We start from the raw sequence: 19,268 nt of genomic DNA on the forward strand, positions 1-19,268 counted from the left end.
ATTCCGGCAGGGATATGGAGTACTTGGATTATGTTCCCACCTATAGAAATTGTTCGGGTGAGACTCTCTTACTTATTTTCCTTATCAGTTATGCTTCTGCTTGCTTTTCCCTGGCACTAAGAGACCTTGGGAACCACAGACTCCTTGTTGCTGCTGGCAGATGAAATGCTCTCTGGAACTTTGAAGGAAGGTTATCCTGTGCACTTAAAATGGTATTCTACCTGCTCCTGGACTATAGCCCTTCCCATTGCTTTGGTTAGATAACTTAGGTCTGCTGAGCATCTGGTTTCCTGACCACTAATGATTTATTGGAACTTTTTTAGTTATAAGTGGCAAAAATCCAACCAAACCAGTTCCCTCCCTTCCCCCTCTTTTCCTCCCTTCCTCATCTTTTCCTCCCCCACCCCCCTTCTCTCTCTCTCTCTCTTTCTCTCTCTCACACACACACACACACATCAATTGATTGGTTCATATATACGCCTGAAATGTCCAAAGAAGAGAAATTTGCTTCTGGTATGTCTAGAATTCAGAAGACAACGATGTCGTCAATATATTGTATCTTGTGTCTTTCTTGGGTTCTACACTTTTTCTGTGTTGGCTTCATTCTCAGGCATGTAAGGTCATGACTGTTGCTAGTTTGTTTAAATCCTTAGAGTTTATAATCTCAGGGGAAAGTTGGCAGTTCTCTTTTGCCTCATAACAAATCTCAAAGAAGACTGATCAACTAGTCCTGGGACTGGGTGGTTGGGATCACATTATTAACCACCCACCAGAATCACATTGAAAGATTTGGGTAGCAGTGCCAGGCAGGATGGTATATAAGACAGCAAAATTTAAAACCTCATTCTCCCTGCAGTGAATTAAGCACAGGTTAGGGCTTCATTCTCCATAGCCAAATTACTCTGGGATCCAGTCATTTACTATTATCATTCTTGGTCTGTTTGTATATGTGTGTGCACACTTGTGTTTGTGCACACGAATCTGTCCATGTGTGTAGAAAATCCTCTTTATGTCTCAGAACTGCTAATATGTCTCTCTCCATGGAGATTGGTTAAGGACAGATGGAGCTGGCCCTGCATAAGGTTTTGACATCAGTGACTAACTCAATGGAATTGGGACAGACGAAGGCTAACATTGAACCTCCCCTCAGACTTTTGGAGCAGGAAAAGGCTCTTATCCTCAGTTTAATCCCCTTGTTTTGTTTAGAAAATCTTGCATCACAGCTACTGCCCTAACAGCAACCTGTCCTGTCCTTGATCTTTCTCTGGATCTTTCTACTTTACCATACTGATTTGTCCCTTTATTTGTGGTGTTAAACCAAAAGAATTTAGAGTGATATGGTATAATACAGAAAAGTTTTTTACTTTTTTGTTGATATTCATGTTCCTCTTCTCAGCTACCAAGAAGCAGGGGCTAGCCTACCTAGCCTCTCTATACTGCTCCAGCTTGTTGACCTTCCATTTGTTTCCTATCTTTAGGGCACTTCAATTTTCCCTAGTATTGTCCCCTGAAGACATAAACAAAGGACAAGGTCAGAGCAGTCAGTTGTAGTCCTTATTAGTGGCTTTGATAAGAGGCTTTGGGGGAAGAGGTTGAAACTAATGGCTATAATGAAATTTTGGGTTCTGTTAAGATTTCATTTATCTGTGCTATCAGTCTCCCTATGCAATATATCCATTCTGTGTGCCTTTGCACAGAGTTTAAATATCATTGTAACAGCTATTACTGAAACCTTGATAATTTTTTACATTATAAAAACTGTGAAAATTACTTTTAGGGAACATAAAAATACAGAAATCAATGGTGATTGCTCCATATATTGACTAAGGCAGTGTTTGAGAAAAATAGCCCTGAAAAACAAAATACTGGAGTTAAAAAAATATACTGTAATTTTCATTTGTATTATTATGTGGCTTTTTTGCCCTCCCTCCATTTTGTAAAGTACATAAGGATTTAAATAGATTTTTTTAATCAGCATATTTTAACTTAGCATTTGAAACCTTTCTGACAAATTCATAGAGAAAAGGCACATCAGAATGTTACTTTTCATTTTTAAATATTGCAAACTGAAATTTTGCAGTTTCTCCAGAAATAACAGTATTTCTTAAGTTTTAAGATTTTTAATAAAACTAAACAAACAAAAGAAAACCTTTTCTTAGTAATCTTTGTGCTCTTTATGTTTCTTAAGTATATGTTAACTAGTTTCAGATGTGTTTTGTTCTCTGACTCAAAATCAGTTCTTTATTTTATAAAAAGAAATTGTGTAATTAGTACTTAATTGCTTTGGATATTTTGGGTATTTGGAGGAGAGGTAATTGAAAGGCCAGAGGAATTAAACTTTCACAATGTTCTTTATGCATGTATAATTCCTTTTTTAAAAATACCCCCTGATGACAGGCCCAACAACTTAAAAATAAACAAAGACCTGGGTTGTTTTTTTACAATTGAAATAATCATTTAAAAGATTTTTTAAAATGAACATCAATTTTTATCTATGGATTCAGTTTTATTGATTTTTTTTCTTAAGTTTTATTGGTGAGAGAACCATCAGAGTACTAGAAATCAAGAGATATCAGGTTCATCTTCTCTTCCCACAGGTGTTGTCTAGGTAAGTGGCTATGCACTGATCTCACAAGAGGAAAGTAAGAATCCTCACACAATTCATAAATATTATACATGATCAAATTTAAATGTATGCCATAATGAAGAGTGGTATGTGGTCCTCTGGACAAACTGTAGCTTGGTTGACTTGGGCTCTTATCCTGTATCTGTAACAGTTAGAGAAGCCGAGGTCTTGGTGTGTAACTTAACTTCTCTAGGCCACTTTTATTATGAATAAATTGGAATATTGGGCTAGTAACTCTAAGACTTTACTAGCTCAGAAATACTGTGCTTCATGAGATATCCATTATCTAAGAACTCTACATTATTTTTTTTCCTGGAGACTAAGAAATCTGCTTTTGAGTGATAATATTCTTATATTCATTTTGATGGTGAACACTTGAACTAGGACATTAATGAGCTTAGTAGTTTCAAATTATATTGGATTTAAAAATAATATACCTAAACCAGAAGAGCCTTACTTCATATCTGCTATATTCCCTGATTAAGGTATAATGCAGAATTTAGAAGTTGATTTGTGGGAGAAATTATACTAAAAGTGCTGCTCTGTATTATTGTCCTAATCACCTCCCTTTCTAGCTAATATTATTCTTACGTTTTTCTAAATTCTGATCTTTTTTTCTTGAAGAAAACAATAGATTACTTAAACATCTCATTTCTGATAGGAAATTCAAAGAATCAAAATTAACTACTTAGCTCAAATATATGTGAAAGTACTCTTAAGAATTGGTATGAAATGCATGATTCTCAAAGAAAATATCAACTGAAAAATTTTGTATAGAAGAGACAAAAATCTGAATATATTAGTAGCCATAGAAGACGTTGGAAAAGTGACCAAAGAGATGACCCAACAGTAGAACCAAACACAGCTTGGGTTTTGTGGAGAAATTCTACTCAGACTTTCAGGAATGCTTAAGTACAATGTTGTCAAACGACTTACTGACTTTAAAAAAGAAAAAAAGAAAAAAAAAAAAAGGGAGCTTTCCCATCAGTGTTAACAAAAGAGACCCAGTCCCTTCCTTTACAAATGAGATGAACCTGAGGTTCAGACATTTAGGACCAAAGATGAAAACTAATAGCAGGAATTATCAAATAAAATGAACTTTGGGCCAAATTTCATACCTGTGTGCTTTGTCTCTGCACAGTGTTATTAAATAGGAAGGAAAACTATTACCAGTCTAGGTAAGCTTTGTAGAAATCATAGTTATTCTTAATAACACTTGCATTTTATTCAGTTATCCTTTTTGAGCATTAAATGCATATAGAGAATATGCTGGTGGTGAGAATGGGGCAATATATAGGACATTAAAAAATGAAAAGGAAAGATTCCTGTCCTCAGAGCAGCAGCATCAAGTGCAGGATGTGAAAGGCAGGCCCATGCACGACAGTACAAGGGAGCAAACAGAACAAGGATAACAAGGATGAAGGGATGTAGCATGAACTGATCACTGAGGTGCATGACCTGAAGGTCCCAAAGTTGAACGCTGACATGTCAGCCCAATTTAAAATCTTTACCCAGTGGTTTGGATAATGATCTTACTGGTAAGAAATCTTTAAAGGCCTGAGGATCCTAGAAAGAAGCATAAAGCAGAGGCCAGGAAATCAGGTCGTATGGGTGGGACTGACCTTAAAAATCTTCTGAAGAGGTGATCAGTGATAGAAACTTCTCCTAGAGCAGGTGAGCAAGGCCACCTGTTCACAAATGCAGCTTCCTATATTTGTTCTGTTATTTCCTCTGAACTTTGCCAAGTTCCCTCCTCCTTTTATAGGAAAACTAAAATGAAAAAACCAATGAAGGTTGAAACAGGGAAGGTAAGGCAGTGAGAGTTTTAGTAAATACAGGAAGGAACGTTTCAGATGTTTAAAATAACCTCTCGTTATAAAAAGTAGAAGTCTAATATCACCAGTGATGACATAGACATCTAGATGCTGTCCTGTGGGTGCAATTACTGTTCGATCAACCTCATATTGGGTGAGTAAGAGGGAAGGAGAAAAGGAGAGTTATGTGTGTGTTTGTGTGTGTGAGAGAGAAACAATATGCATCAGTGATATTTTGAAATTCTCCACAAAAAGAAAAATTTCCTAGCCTCACTTGATGTTCTGTTTTAGGGATTGGGTTTGGGTTTTTAAGTTTCACATTAAGCAAGTCATGCAGTTTAAATTGTAGGTATTGTACTAGTAATTTTGGTGCAGTGAACAGAAGTGTGTATCTGCTTTTAAAGGGATTTCTCTGTGTACATTTGGATTGCTTGGTGACCTTTGAAATTTTGTTTTGAGCTGCTGTCAGAAACATAATCATTTTTCTTTCTGAAACAGATTTTAGCATCTGCAAAGGTTGATCAAGCTAGGATAGTTTAAATAAAATATTAATCTCTTTTTTAATGTCAACCCAGCTTTTAAAACTGTTCATCACCTATCTAAAACATCAGCTCAAGGCAGTGGAGCTGATTTTAATAAATGCCTTTTCCATTAAATATTCTTGTTGTGGTGGTTAGAGTACAGTTAGATAATAGAATTTCTTCTAATCTTATTCATCTGTAGCCCAGTTTCAAGTTTCTCTTGTTTTAAAATTAATATTGCTTTATATTTCATTATCTGAACAGTTTACTTGCAGTTTTTTTATATTTCAAGGAAGGAAGATTGTTTCAAATTCTGGCATCAGTCTTTCAAAATCTGGGTAAAGATTTTGATTTTTAACAAAATTTATTTTAATATCTACTTTAAATATGTGTCTTGTTATTAAAGGTTATTTACGTTTAAAGTGCTGACCTTTCAAGATATACACAAGAGTATTCTAAAACAGAGTTTCTGAATGTTGGCCATGAAACCACTGTCTTGGGCTGACAAATGGATTGGAAATAAGCTACCCAACACTGGGAATGGGCCATTAATTTTAATCAAAGGTGATGCAAGAAGGCGAATGGGATGCATGGCAATGTCAACAGCCCAGTAGGTGTTAAGAGACCACACAGCCTTCCTTGTTACTTGGTTGGGCCATTAGTTGAGGTTGGGTGAAGACAGAAAGCCATGTCTGGAATTGAATGACCAGGTCACTCCAAAATCTAATGGAGAACTCCCCATTTCTGAAATCACATTGTAATGCCATTAGAAGTCAAGGACAGCATTTAGAAAATATTGAAGGATCTTTGTTTTTAATTTAAAATCAAACACCTTGTGAGTTTTTCAACTTTGTCAAGCTTCCTATTTTCCTTCTTCCTTTCCTTCTGAATGGATCATTGATGTTTACAGTGGATCAAGAAATTGAACGGACTTAGGAAAAAAAATCTTAAAGCCTGTTTGCTTTTCAAAATTACATATTGTTAGTCGTAAAACAATAATAAAATGCCCCAAACAGGAGCATGCCAGAGGAATTAAGCAAATAATTAATTCTTTCTAGTAATATTGTCCTTTTCTTGTGTGTAGGAATAGTTTCACTAGTCGAACCTAAACTTTCTTAGTTGCCTTAATGAATTCATTTGTTTCATAATTATAATGGCCACTGGGCTTGGGCCTTGTTGTAAATTATCATTATTAACTGATAACCTTAGTGATGGTCATAGTAGTGAAATCCTTTTTTTTTCAGTCATTAAGTATATATCTTTATTTTGAGTATATTCAATTACAAAAAAGGTAGCTCTTTGACAGCGTGGATTAATGATGTTTATAATAAAGACATAAAAGTGCAAAAGGAACAAAGAAGCATTTTGTATTTGTGCTTCAGGTTTATTAAGAAAATCATTTACTCTGACATTGTATTGCATGCATAAGAAAGATATGTATGACTGCATTAGTAATTTTTACACATATTTAAGAAAGAAAAGCAATTATATTGGTGTCTTGTTAATGGAATACTGTTGTAAGTAATATTATTTGTTCTTCCTGTAGATGAAGATCAGCTTCGTGCAAAGGGTTATGACAAAACACCAGACTTTATTTTACAGGTTCCAGTTGGTAAGTCCTTAAACTCACTTATTTGTTTATTTATAGGGAAAGGGGATATGTTTTCCATTCCTTTAATATGTTAGTATTAGCAATTCTTACCAGAGATTAGTTTCATAATACTTTACCTGTATGGTTGAAATAGTTGGAAAAGATTATTTTGAAATAGCGAAAAATAATAGGTTAAAAAGAATCTGTGTCTTAAAATTATACATATGTTTAAGAAATGGGTGCCATTTTCACCTCATTTCTTTAACTTTAGAATTTTTAAAATAGTTTTCTTGAACAGCCAGACTCACTTTGGTCTGCTTGACATGCCTCTTGTCAAGTTATAGAACTGCTGTTCTATAACAGCAGTCTCAGAACTAGGAAGGGAGTTTTGAAGAGTGTGATAAAAATAAAAGCATGTGATTGTAGCATAAATGTTTCTTATGACTAACGCACACAATGCATTGTTTTATAATTACATCCATAGTTGAAGGTAAGGGCTAACCCTCTGCTCATTAACGTGAAGCATAGAGAGGCCTGTGCAGAGTTCAGAATTTTCAATCTTCCCTTCCCCTCACCATGTATTAGTAATGCTTTGTCCCTTAGCTGTAGAAGGGCACATAATTCACTGGATTGAAAGCAAAGCCTCATTTGGTGATGAATGTAGCCACCACGCCTACCTGCATGACCAGTTCTGGAGCTACTGGAATAGGTAAGGTCCCATTATTTTTCTCTCAAGATAAACGATACTCAGCTGAAATCTCATTAGGAAAAATATTTTGTTTAGCTGGTAAAAATGCTAGTAGCCTTTTTTTTCCTAAGTAAATATAGGGTCTTGATTAATGTATTCATTTCAGATCATTTAAACTTCTCTGCTTTCATAATGTTTCTTCATTTTTTGAAACAAAAAAATCTATGCATAGGTCACAATTAGTATAGACTCTATTTCCTATTTTATGGTGATAATATTGGTGTCACTTAAAATGTGGATAACAAGATGTGTATATTATGATATAGATACTGGGTTTTTATCATTTTGATGTGAAATTTATACTTCCTGTTGAGACTATAAAAAGTAATTTATCTTCAACTCTCTGAGGAAAATATCCAAATATAAAAGATGAAAATAATTTACCTTCCAATACCATAAAACAGTTTACCTACTAACTTATATCAGCATTCCTGAAGAGATGAAAATCTGAGCAATTAAGAAAGCTAGTGTGAGGGTAATGCTATTTTATTGAGTACCTACCATGTGCCAACTTGAACAGTAGATTATTTCAACAAGGAAGTTGGTTTTTTCCCCATTTTGCAAATAACTAAGCTGATTCTCAAAGAAAGAAAATAATATGTCAGTGAGCTGGTTACCATGGACCTGCATTTATTTCTCTCCCAAGCCTGCACTATTTCCAGCACAATGCTATTTTCCTCTATAATGCAACCATTCAGACTTCACCTTTCTCTATTATTGCAGTCCTAAGTTGTCACACCCCATATTTTTGCCCCTTAGAATAGGATATATGTCAAGTGGTAACCTTCCTAGATTAACTATGTTCTTTGGTCACTGACCAACAGGAAGAATACAGAAATAAGATGACATTGGCCCAGAGCATTAAGGAATGAGACAGTAGCATCTATGGACAGCAGCCTTGTCCTGGAAAAGAAACAGTGGCAGCCTATGGAATTTGGCATTATATTGTTACTCAGCTTTACAAAAGGCCAGGGGACCTCGCCTGTAGCAGCTGTGCTAAACTAAGCCTACTTTTTGCCATGGTAACAATGATCATGACAAAATGCTGAATGTAATGGCTTTCTTGATTTTCTTGTGTAATTGCGCGTAGCATCCGAGCTTTACTTTACAGGGATGGAGGAGGAAAGTGCAAAATGTTTTAGAAATCAATGCTGCTTCAGCGTTTCCCATGTTTTATTCAGCCATTATTCAAATTAGCAGTAATGTGGCAAATTGAATTTTAGTTTTTTAGCAATTTTATGATTAGTTTGAAATAGTAAAGAAAGCATCATTTTTGATAGTATAGGAAAAGCAATGACAAGAAAATGAAATTACATAAGTTTAGGTTGCCAGAGGATTTAAAAAAATGAGTAAAATCAGTATACATTGAGACTATACATTGAGACTATTTCCCCCTCTTTGGAACTGGTCAAGTCTCTTCTGAGGAACAGTTATAAATTGAATCCCATATAGAAGAGCTTTCTTAAAAATTCTAGAAGCATATATTAATTTCAAAACAATTCAACTTTTTACTGAGGGCCTGCTATGTGCCTGGCACTCACCATTTGTCAGCATATTAAATAATCTAGTCACCTGTGTGATAGACCTATGGATTCCTGATGTGGATGGAGGGAGTCTGAGGGATAGACAATTTAATAGTTTCCTTTGGGTTGGATTTTAATATTATCTTGTTGCATTCTGTTTTTAACCTTCTAATGATGTGTTACTTCAACTACTGTTGAGTAACATTCCCTGAACTTATTCTTTGAATATACAACTAGACAAGGGAGCATTTTGATAGGAGAACTTAGTCTCCATTTTTGAAAGTTTGGGATCCTATTGTTTTCATATTTGCCTCAACACAGCTCACATAGCAGCTGATGAAATTTTTCAGAGTTGGAAGAAATTCCCTCCTACCTGTAGGTAGTCTGTAAAGGAGGCTTTTGATTGACTTTTGGACTAATTGTTTTATTCTTGTGATGAGGCTATAGTTGACATAAAAACTAATGTAATACAATTGTCACACTCTTTTCAAATTAAAGATTAAATTTTATTATGTGATGGTTCAGTTAATATTTATAGAATAATGCTTTTTCTGTAAGCCCATTTTCCAATATAAATAACTACAGAGCCTCTAATTTTTGTATTAATATTTCTATAAGAACTTTCTTTCATAATTAATGGATATTCATAACTGAGCCTTTCAGCAATGTTGACATAACAGATCACTTCTTTCTTTCTTAATTTTGTTTTTTCTTGGCTTCCATAATGTCTTTTTTTTCTGGGTTTCTTTCCACCATGCCAGCAGCATAATCAGTCTCCTTTGCTGGCTCTTCTTCCTTTTCCCAGTCTCTAGGTTGGAGGACTCTGGAACTCAGTGTCTACCCTTCTTCCCTTTTTCACCTACGCTCATTCCCAAGATGATCCCTTGGGAATTTCATTGGCTCCTATGGCTTTATGTATAACCTTTATTTTGGTATCTTCTAATTTTTATCCCAGCCCTAATATTCTCCTTGAGTATAAATTTCTTTGTCCATTCAAAATCTCCTCTTGGGTATTAAATAGATGTCTATATTTAATATGTCTAAAACTCACCCCTTGATTTTTTTCTCCCGAGCTTGTTAGTCTCCCATTTCCCTTCAGTTCAATTAATGGTGCCAGAATTTTCCCATAGACCTAACTCAGAAACCTAGCATTATCATGGATATGTCAGCCAGTTCTTCCAGTGCCATCTTCACCACACCTCCCACTGTGTCATTTTTTACTGCCTTGCTTGCTGTTGCCTCAGCATCTGTTGTCACCTTTTGGGCAGTTGTTCTAGCCTTCAGACTAGACTTTGGTTCATTCTTACAGTTATGTGGTCTCCCCTGTCTTGGAAAATACAAATCATATAATGTTATTTCTCTACTAACACTCTCCATTGGCTTCCCATACATTTAAATAAAATCCAGACTCTTTACAGTGATATTCAGGGGCCCTCTGCATGATTTTTCTCTCTTCTAACCCCATTTATCTCCACGTTTCTTTCTCTTCCCCCACCTAATTTACTTCTTCCATCACACTGCCTTTCTTAATCTTTCTTGAACCTTGCTCCTTGTTTCTATTCTCTGACTAATACTTCTGGCTAGGAATTTTCTTTACTTGGATCTCCACATAAAATTCTTCTCTTAACATTAAAGGCTCCACTCAAGTTTGCACTCCACAGAGGGACATCCCTTACCATCAGTCTAAAATAGAAAACCCTCTTGGGCAGTTGTTTATCTGTTTCCTCGTTGGGCTCTTCATAATACATTTTGTGAAATAATGAGTAGAATGTAATTGGGATCATTTATAAAAGCACCAATTTGCTTATTTGAATAAAAGTCTTTAAAAGAGCTTTTCCTTTTACATTACATTTCAAATTATTCTATATAGTGTGTCCCTCATTACTATGTTATTAAAACTTCAGAAATTTGCCCTGCCCAATTCTCCTTGAAAATTTTTAATTTTGCAGTACAATCAAAATCAAATATATTGACTAAGATACATAAGCTGGTTCTCTTACAGGCAGATCTCCATCGCAGGTATGAAGCTTAACTAAATAACTCCTCAAAATTCTTCAGTCTCAACTTCTACAGAGTCAAAAGAAATAGAGTAACTCTAGGAAGTAGCAATTATATCAAGATATATAGTCCCAAACTATATAGAGATACCAGAAAAGGTTTTTTTTAGGAAAATCAACACAGAAATACTTTCTTATTGTACATGTCTAACCAGAGTGAATTCTTTGACAATTTGACCTACATTACTAGGTATAACATAATTTTGAGATAATGATGGAGAAGAAAACCAGTTCTATATGGCCAGATACATGGTTTCTAACATATGGCCTTTCAGAGAAGCAGAAGAAACTCTCCACTTAACTTTTGGACCCATTTAATAAAAATACTGAGTAACTTTTAATGACCTAGAAAGAACCAAATGCTACGGAGCACAGAGTGTGTGCCCAACAACTACCCATCAATAACATGTAAATGATTATTGCAAATTCAAACCCTCCGTCTGCTGTTCTGGGCACACTCAGGCATGTTGTCATCAGAGTTGACTATATTAAAAGCTGGAGTGCAGTTTGTAGATATATTTCTTGAGAAAGATGAGTTGACTGACTGCAAGGAATGAGACAAACTTTTCTTGGAATTTGACTTTACATCTTTGTGATCCTTAAAGTAATGTGAGGAATACTGGATTTGAATCCAGATCATGCAACTTTCTGCTCCCGTCACAGGGAGTAACTTGATAATCTTCCAGAGTCCTTGTTTTCATCTCAATAAAATGGGTTTAATAATACCTTCCTTGCCCTGTTGTTGTGAAAATCATTTGTTTGGTGCATGTAAAGCACTTTCATGGTGCCTGACAATCAACAAAAATTGTTTTCTCATTGTCTTTTTTTCCTCCATATCACTGTCTGATGGAATTTAGAAGTCTTCTGAGTAAATGTTTTTAATTGGTTCTTTGCCAAATAAACTACTCAGTTAACTTCAGCATTCAACTTAGCTGACGTATTTTTGGGAAATTTGCCTATATTCTAAGATTGGGTTTGATGCCCCTGCTAGTTCTAATTATTTCATAGCACTTATCAAACTTTGTAATTGCTTGTTTATTTGCGACTTTCAGTATTGAGTTCCATGCTATCTATTTGTTCTATCCATCTTTGAATGGCCAGAAGTTGGAAGAATGTCTGAAACATAGTTGGTAGTGAGTAGATGTTTATTGAATGAATGACTATGCAAATTACTCACACTTGACAGGCAACAATATTTTAGATCAACTGGTAAGGATTATATAAGACATAGTAACATTAAACCTTATTAGACCCATTTTTTTTTTTTCCCCCATTGGGACATGCCCCTCAAAAGGGCAGTGAGAAAAATTGTTCTAAAAAAGTTTTATAGATTTTTTTCAGGTGTGTAAAGCTTTTGCAGATCTGTTTTGAGAAAGGTAGCATAAGTGTATTTACATAAGAAATTTTAAGATAGAAAATTACTGGTACCCAAATGGCAAATGCATTTTATGAAGTTTTTAAATAAATATTTATAGTTTTATGTTGATTATTTGCTTTCCAAAAATGTCAGACTTATCTGGTTTGAAATTTACATGAAATGCCTTGAAATCTTAAGTAGAGAACTCTCAGGAGTTTCGGAAGAGGATGTGTGGAATGGGGCCATGGTATACGCCTGGTATACCATGTGTCTAAATATTTAAAGTTATATACCAACTTAACAGACATTAAGTAAGATATATTCTATCCTACATGAATATTTGGAACTTTAGATTTGCACTAAGAATTCCCAGTTTCAGGGTGCTTATTGCTGTGCAGGTATAGGTGGCCCCTCTGCACAACCTGCCACTCTTCTCTTCCTGCTCTCTATTCCACGTAGAAAAGAGTCAAGCACACCCACGTCTACACATCCAATCTTCATGCACACTCCCACAAACCACTGCCCTAGGCCAGAGATGCACATTCTGCTATTCTGCCCAGTTATCAGGTAGATGAACCTGAGAGAGGGGACTGCAGACCCTGGGAATGGTCTCAGAGTTATTTAATCAGGAAGTTCTGAAATTCCTGCTAAATGGAGTGTAGCCTAGAAGTGGGGGTGGGGCAGTTATCAGGTAGAGATGTTCCCTTGTCCCTATAGACTCCTCACCCTATCTGTGTTGGGTTACAACGGGAGTGGGACCAGAGCAGAACCTTCTAAAACTTCAGGGCATGGATCCCTCTTGACTGGGTATAAGACACATTGTCAAAGAAAGCTAGTGTGTATATCTTCCAAAGCCATTTCTTGTACTAGTATTAGATAATGAGAGAAATGAGCACCAGAGGAAATATGGTCTTGATCACATTGATGTACTTCTGAAAAAATTAAGAGCCAAATTCCATCTGTCAGATTTTTGAACCTTTGGCTCCAGAGAGTCTACTCTCCTAGAGGCAGTGCTAAGCTAATACCTTCTGCCACAAAAATTGATTTGACTTCATTTCTTACCTCTAAGTATTTTTTAAAGATCAGTTATTTACTCAATGGTCTAGTGATTGCTTTCTCTGGTCTGTGATAACTTGAAATGAGAGGCATTTAGAATGGGACTGCCAAGCAGTTAGAGTTAAGGAAGGTATTTTTCAGAGGATGACCAAAGTTTTTCCTGTATTAAGATACTTTCAGGAAGCCTGCAATTAGCCAAATCACAGATTTCCAGTTATTTCAGTCTTGTTAAAAATAAGGCTGATCACATCTGTCTTAAGTTGGAGTGTGTGCCTCAGCAATGGAAGCTCTTGCAACCTTCAATTACAGCAGCCTTAGAAGGCGCTGCTGCCATATACTAACAAGTAGTCATCAGCAACAAGAGACAGATTGACTAATAATTAGCAAATGCACTGAAGAGGACTTGTATAAAGGTAAAATATAACAATTTGCTTTTCCATCTCTCCTAGTGGAGTTGGTTGTGAGATATTGGTATCCCATTGTTTCAGACAAATTTTCAACACAGCTATTAGCTAGAGTAACCTCAAAATATTTGATAAGAATGAGGGAAGCATTTTTTGCATATTTAGTACTTTCATAAGAATGATTTTTCATAATGGTTAAATGCCATTTTTCTGCATCTGAAATGTAAATAACACCACTTTTTCCAGTAAGGAATTTATTTGTATTTTCTGCCATCCTTCATTGTTTTCAATGATGTCTTTAGATACAAAACTGAACAAAAAATAGAAATGCTGTCTTAGGCCTTTACAGTGGTATTTGCAATTAAGAGATGATTGTTGGGAAACTGGAATGATTTAAATCAAAGACTTAAAAGACAAAAAAACAGATCTATAAGGAAATGTCAATGAATTGGTTTCCCAGACTGATAGCTACCTTTAGGTATGTTTAAGATTTTTATGAAGGAAATATATTGACCAGTTTCTTATAAATCCAGAGAGCCAAAGAATTGTTGAAAAGATGATTCTTCCTGCTGACTTACTGTGGTAGAGTTAATATGAATCACATATGGTTCAGAAATGTTACCTCAAACCAAATCAACAACAACAAAAAAGGATTGTGTGGTTATCCTAAGAATGGAAATACACCATCATGATCATCCAAATAGGATGAGAAAAGAATATAAGGCCATTAGCAGGAAGTGATGTCTGGAGCAGAGTCAGGAATCCAAAACTAGAGTCCATTTCTGAGACTAATTCTAGAATCATAAAGATCAGGTTGAAATTCATGATAAAATGTCCTGGGGTCTCTGGCAGTGATTCTTAAACTTCACTGGGGAGCTTTTTCATAACATTGATGTGGGCTTTATCTGGTAGAACTGATTTAATTGGTATGTGGTAGGGCCTAGACCTTTAGGAATTTTGGGTTTTTTTTTTTTTTAAACTTTAGTTGATAATGCTGATCTGTACCTGCCATTGAAGCAAACTTCTTTCTTATCTAGCCTTAATTTGACAGCTAGCCCAGCATTCTCAGCCTAACTTCTTCCAAACAGAGTCTTGATGAGAAAAATAATTGATTTATTAAGGAAAATTGATTCAGATCAGTAAACATTTGCAGGCACTGTGTTAGTCCATAGGAACATGATTTCTGCCTTTGAGGGATTGAGAGTGAGAGCTGGGCAGCAAATTGCAGAGTCAGCACCTAAACCCAGGTCTCCATCTGAGCTCTACACCAGTGCCCTTTGTGCTCCATCATACAGCCCTGTGTCAGTCCTGATGAGAAATCTGTTAGAATATACTAGTGGTCAGTTAATGGGTTCACTAGGCTAAAGCTAAAAATCTCTGTAGCCTATGAGGTTTAAATATTAACTTCCATGTTGTTGGACAGAATGGCCAGGTGTTCTCTCTTGCTTTCTCAATAGCCTATGCAGTATTCAAATTATTTATCTGTGGAATCAACATAAAATCCTGTGATATATACCCACACATCTAGAACATAATAACCCCTGAATTTGTGGTTCTTGAATTCCACAGAATTACGAATATGGGGTTTGTATTTTTTTTTTTTGGGGGGGGGGGGTTCGTTTGGTTGTTTATCTACGGGGCAGACATTAAATCTGACTGTATTGTCTAAATACCAGTTGAATTCAGATTATAAGTAGACTGAAGATTTTTTGTTAAGAATATTTCTCAAGTTGGGCATGGTGACACACACCTGTAATTTCAGTGACTGGGAGATTGAGGTAGAAGAATCACAAGTCCAAGACCAGCCTGGGCAACTTACTGAGTTTCTGTCTCAAAGAAGAAGAAGAAGAAGAAGAAGAAGGGCTGAGGATGTAGCTTAGTGGTAAAGAATTCCTGGGTTCAATTCCCCATATCAGAAAAAATTTAAAAAAAAGAATGTTTATTAAGAAATATGTTGTTTTAAATTTTAAGTAGTTCATAATTTATGCTGAATCACAATTGCTACAAGTAAAGAATAAGTCTGTTTAACTATATAATAATACATTGAAAAACAACTTTATTCAGGTGTAATTGACATATAATCAGCTGCCCACATTTAAAGTATACAATTTGATAAGATTCACATCTGTATAAACCCATAAAATATCACCATAATAGTGATAGTGAGCTTAACTACTGCCCTAAATTTCCCCTATGCCCCTTGAAAATAATCCTTCCAGCACCTTCAATTCTCCCTATACCAGGCAATCACTGACCTTTTACTATTATTTAGTTAACATTTTCTAGTAATTTATATAAATGCAGTTATACTCTTTTTTTTTTATCTGATTTTTTTAACTCAGCGTGGTTATTTCAAGATTAGTTCATGTTGCTCTGTATTCCTTTTTATCACTGAGGAGTATTCAGTTGCATCATCATACTGCTACTTGTTGCTCATTCACCTGTTTTCAGTTTGGGTTATTAGAAATAATGCTGCTATGAATAGTCTGTAAAAACCTTTATATAGTTTCATTACTCTTGGGTAAATACCCACAAATGAAATGGTTGGGACATATGGTAGGTGTATATTTACCTTCTTATGAAATGACTTAAGTGTTTTTGCAAATTATTTTGTTTAACTTTTCCACCAGTGGTTTACAATAGCTCCATTTTCTTCCCATCTTCCCCATCAGTTGATAATGGTCAATCTTTTTAACTTAAGACTTTGTAATGGTTGTGTAATAGTGTCCTAATGTCATTTTAATTTGTACTTCGTTAGTGCCAAAGTATATTGAGAATCTTTTTATATGCTTATTGTCTTCTTTGGAGAAGTGCCTGTTCAAATCATTGATTCCATATAATTGGGTTGCTTTCTTATTATTGAGTTTTAGTATGCTTTTATTATTATTTATTTCAACATGCTGGATATAAGTCCTTTATCAGACTTGATTTACATATACTTTCTCCTAGTCTGTGACTTGTATTTCAGTTCACTTAACTGTTTTTCACAGATCAAAATTTTTTAAATTTGTAAATTCCAATATATCTTTTTTTTTCTTTTGTGGATTATGGTATTGGTATTGTATGTTTTGTATCTAAGAGTCAAAGAAATCAAAAAGATTTTGACCATGTTTTCTTTTGAATGGTTTAGAATTTCACCTTTAAGACTGGCATCCATTTTCAGTTGACTTTTATATATGATACAGTGTACAAATTGTAATTCCTTCATGCATGTAAAAATCTAGGTTCTGGCACCATTTTTTGAGAAGACTTCTTTTTTTTCCCTTGTTTAAATTATCATTCACTTTTGATCATATACAAATAGGCCTATTTTTGAATTCTCTTTTTCTTCTGTTGATGAATTTGTCTGTCTTTATATTAGTTCCTTGTTGTCTTGATTAGTGTGATGTAATTTTGAAAACAAATCACGTTAAGTCTTCCAATTTCATCATTATTTTTCAAAGTTATTTTTCGCTATACTAGGTCCTTTGTATTACCATAGGAATTTTAGAAGCAGCTTATCAGTTCCTGAAACAGCCCGCTAAAATCTTTATTTGGATTGATTGGATTTATATATCAATTTGGAAAGAAATGATACCTTAGCAGTATTGAGTCTTCTGAAACATAAACATGGTATTTTGGGGAAAACATTTTTCAATGTTTTTAAAAATCTTTAAACATTTTTCTCAGAAATACTCAATACTTTCCAGTGTACACATCATCCCACACATTTTCTTGTCACATTGAAATCAAAGTATTTTATTTATCTTGATACTACTGGAAGTGATAGTTTATATTTCATTCTCTAATTATTCATTGCTGCTGTAGAGGAATACAATTTAGTACCTATATATATACTATGTATATACACACATATATGCATATATACTGATTTTTTTATTCTAAAATATTATAAAATTTATTCATTAATATTTCACCTTTTTGGTAAATGCCACAGGATTTATCCACATAGTGCTGTCATTTATCAATAAAGATAGTTTTGTTTTTTCAATTTTTATTTCTTTATTGCCTCTCTGCACTGACTAAAATTTCCTACACAAAAATGAATAATGGTAAGAGTAGACATTTTTACCTTGCTTTTGATCTTGGAAGAAAGCATTGAATCTTTTACTATTAAAAATAGAGTTAACTAGCCCTGTGCAGTGGCACCTGCCTGTAATCCCAGGGACATGGAAGGCTGAGGCAGGAGGATCAGAAGTTCAAAGCCAGCCTCAGCAAAAAGCAAGGTACTAAACAACTCAGTGAGACCATGTCTCTAAATAAAAATACAAAAGAGAGCTGGGGATATGGCATAGTGATCAAGTACCCCTGAGTTCAATCCCCAGTATGTCCCCCCTCCCCCCAAAAGAATAGAGTTAGCTGTAGCTTTTTGTAGATATCTTTTACCAGGCTGAGGAAACTCTCTTCTATTCCTAATTTGCTAAGATTTTCTAATTTCTAACTAAAAATGAATGTTGGATTTTTTTTTCAATGCTTATCTGCATCTTTTTGAAGTTATTCAAACTTTGCATTCCTGGAATAAACTATATTTGGTCATAAAGCAATACCCTTTTATGTTTTGTTGTATTTTATTTGATAAAATTTGTCAAGAATTTTGCATGAGCATTCATACGCAGTATGTATCTGTGATTGATTTTTTCTTCTTCTACATTCTTTGTCTAGTTTGGTATTTTATTTATTACTTATCTCATAGTATGAGTTGGGAGGTATTCCCTCCTTCTCTTTAATTTTCTGAAAAAGTTTGTACAGAGTTGCTTTTAGAATTCACCAGTAAAACCATCTATGTCTGTGGCATTGTTTTGTTGGAAGGTTTTTAACTACAAATCAATTTAGTAATTGTTACAAGGATTCTGGCTATTTTTTTTTTCCTTACACAAACTTTGATAGTTTGTCTTTCAAAGAGTTTATCATTTTATCAGAGTTCTGGAATGTATTACTTGTTCAGAATATGTGATGTTACCTTTTTCATTCCTGTTATTGATGATTGTATCTTCTTTTCCAGGTCAGTCTTCCTAGAGGTTTAGCAATTTTATTTGTCTTTTAAAAGAATCAATTTTTGATTGTTTTTCTGTTGAAGAAGAAAAGTTTTTCTTCTCTGATATCTATTCTTTATTATTTTCTTTCTTTTCCTTAATTTCAGTTTCACTTATTCTTGTGAGTTTTCTAAGGTGGAAGGCAGAGGTTATTGATTTGAAATTATTTTATATAGGCATTTTTAGTGCTATAAATTTACCTCTGAATACTGCTTTGGCTGCATCTCAGTGTTTTTATACTTTTCATCTTCATTTTGATTTGGTTCCATGTACTTTCTACCTTTGGTTTCTTTTTTGACCCATAGACATTTTTAAAATGTTATTTTGTTTCCAAATATTTGGAAATTTTTCATATAGTTTTTTGTTCATGGTTTCTCACTTAATTCCACTGAAATCAAACAAATTTGAACCCTTTTAAATTTATTGAGATTTGTTTTATGACCCAGATTATGTTTATCTCTGTTCTGTATGTAATGAAGAAGAAAAAATTCATTCTGCTTTAGTGTGGTGGACATCCTATAAAGGTCAACTATGTTAA

General features: G+C 34.5%; 1 protein-coding gene across 10 annotated transcripts in view; it reads left to right on the plus strand.

Annotated features, from left to right (window-relative positions):
• The window catches only part of CDIN1 (CDAN1 interacting nuclease 1), a 213,998-nt gene that overhangs the window by 108,459 nt on the left and 86,271 nt on the right, over positions 1–19,268 (plus strand). For 4 of the 10 annotated variants that reach the window (XM_079128732.1, XM_079128728.1, XM_079128724.1 and 1 more), the window contains 2 exons: positions 6,508–6,573; positions 7,138–7,261. In XM_079128732.1, coding sequence (XP_078984858.1) covers positions 6,508–6,573; positions 7,138–7,261 — 190 coding nt within the window. Of the gene's footprint in view, positions 1–6,507; positions 6,574–7,137; positions 7,262–8,124; positions 11,183–19,268 lie in introns of those variants that run through there. The other 6 variants (XM_079128725.1, XM_079128729.1, XM_079128726.1 and 3 more) reach the window with 4 other exon arrangements.

Source organism: Sciurus vulgaris (assembly GCF_902686455.1).
Source record: "Sciurus vulgaris genome assembly, chromosome: 2".
NCBI lineage: Eukaryota > Metazoa > Chordata > Mammalia > Rodentia > Sciuridae > Sciurus > Sciurus vulgaris.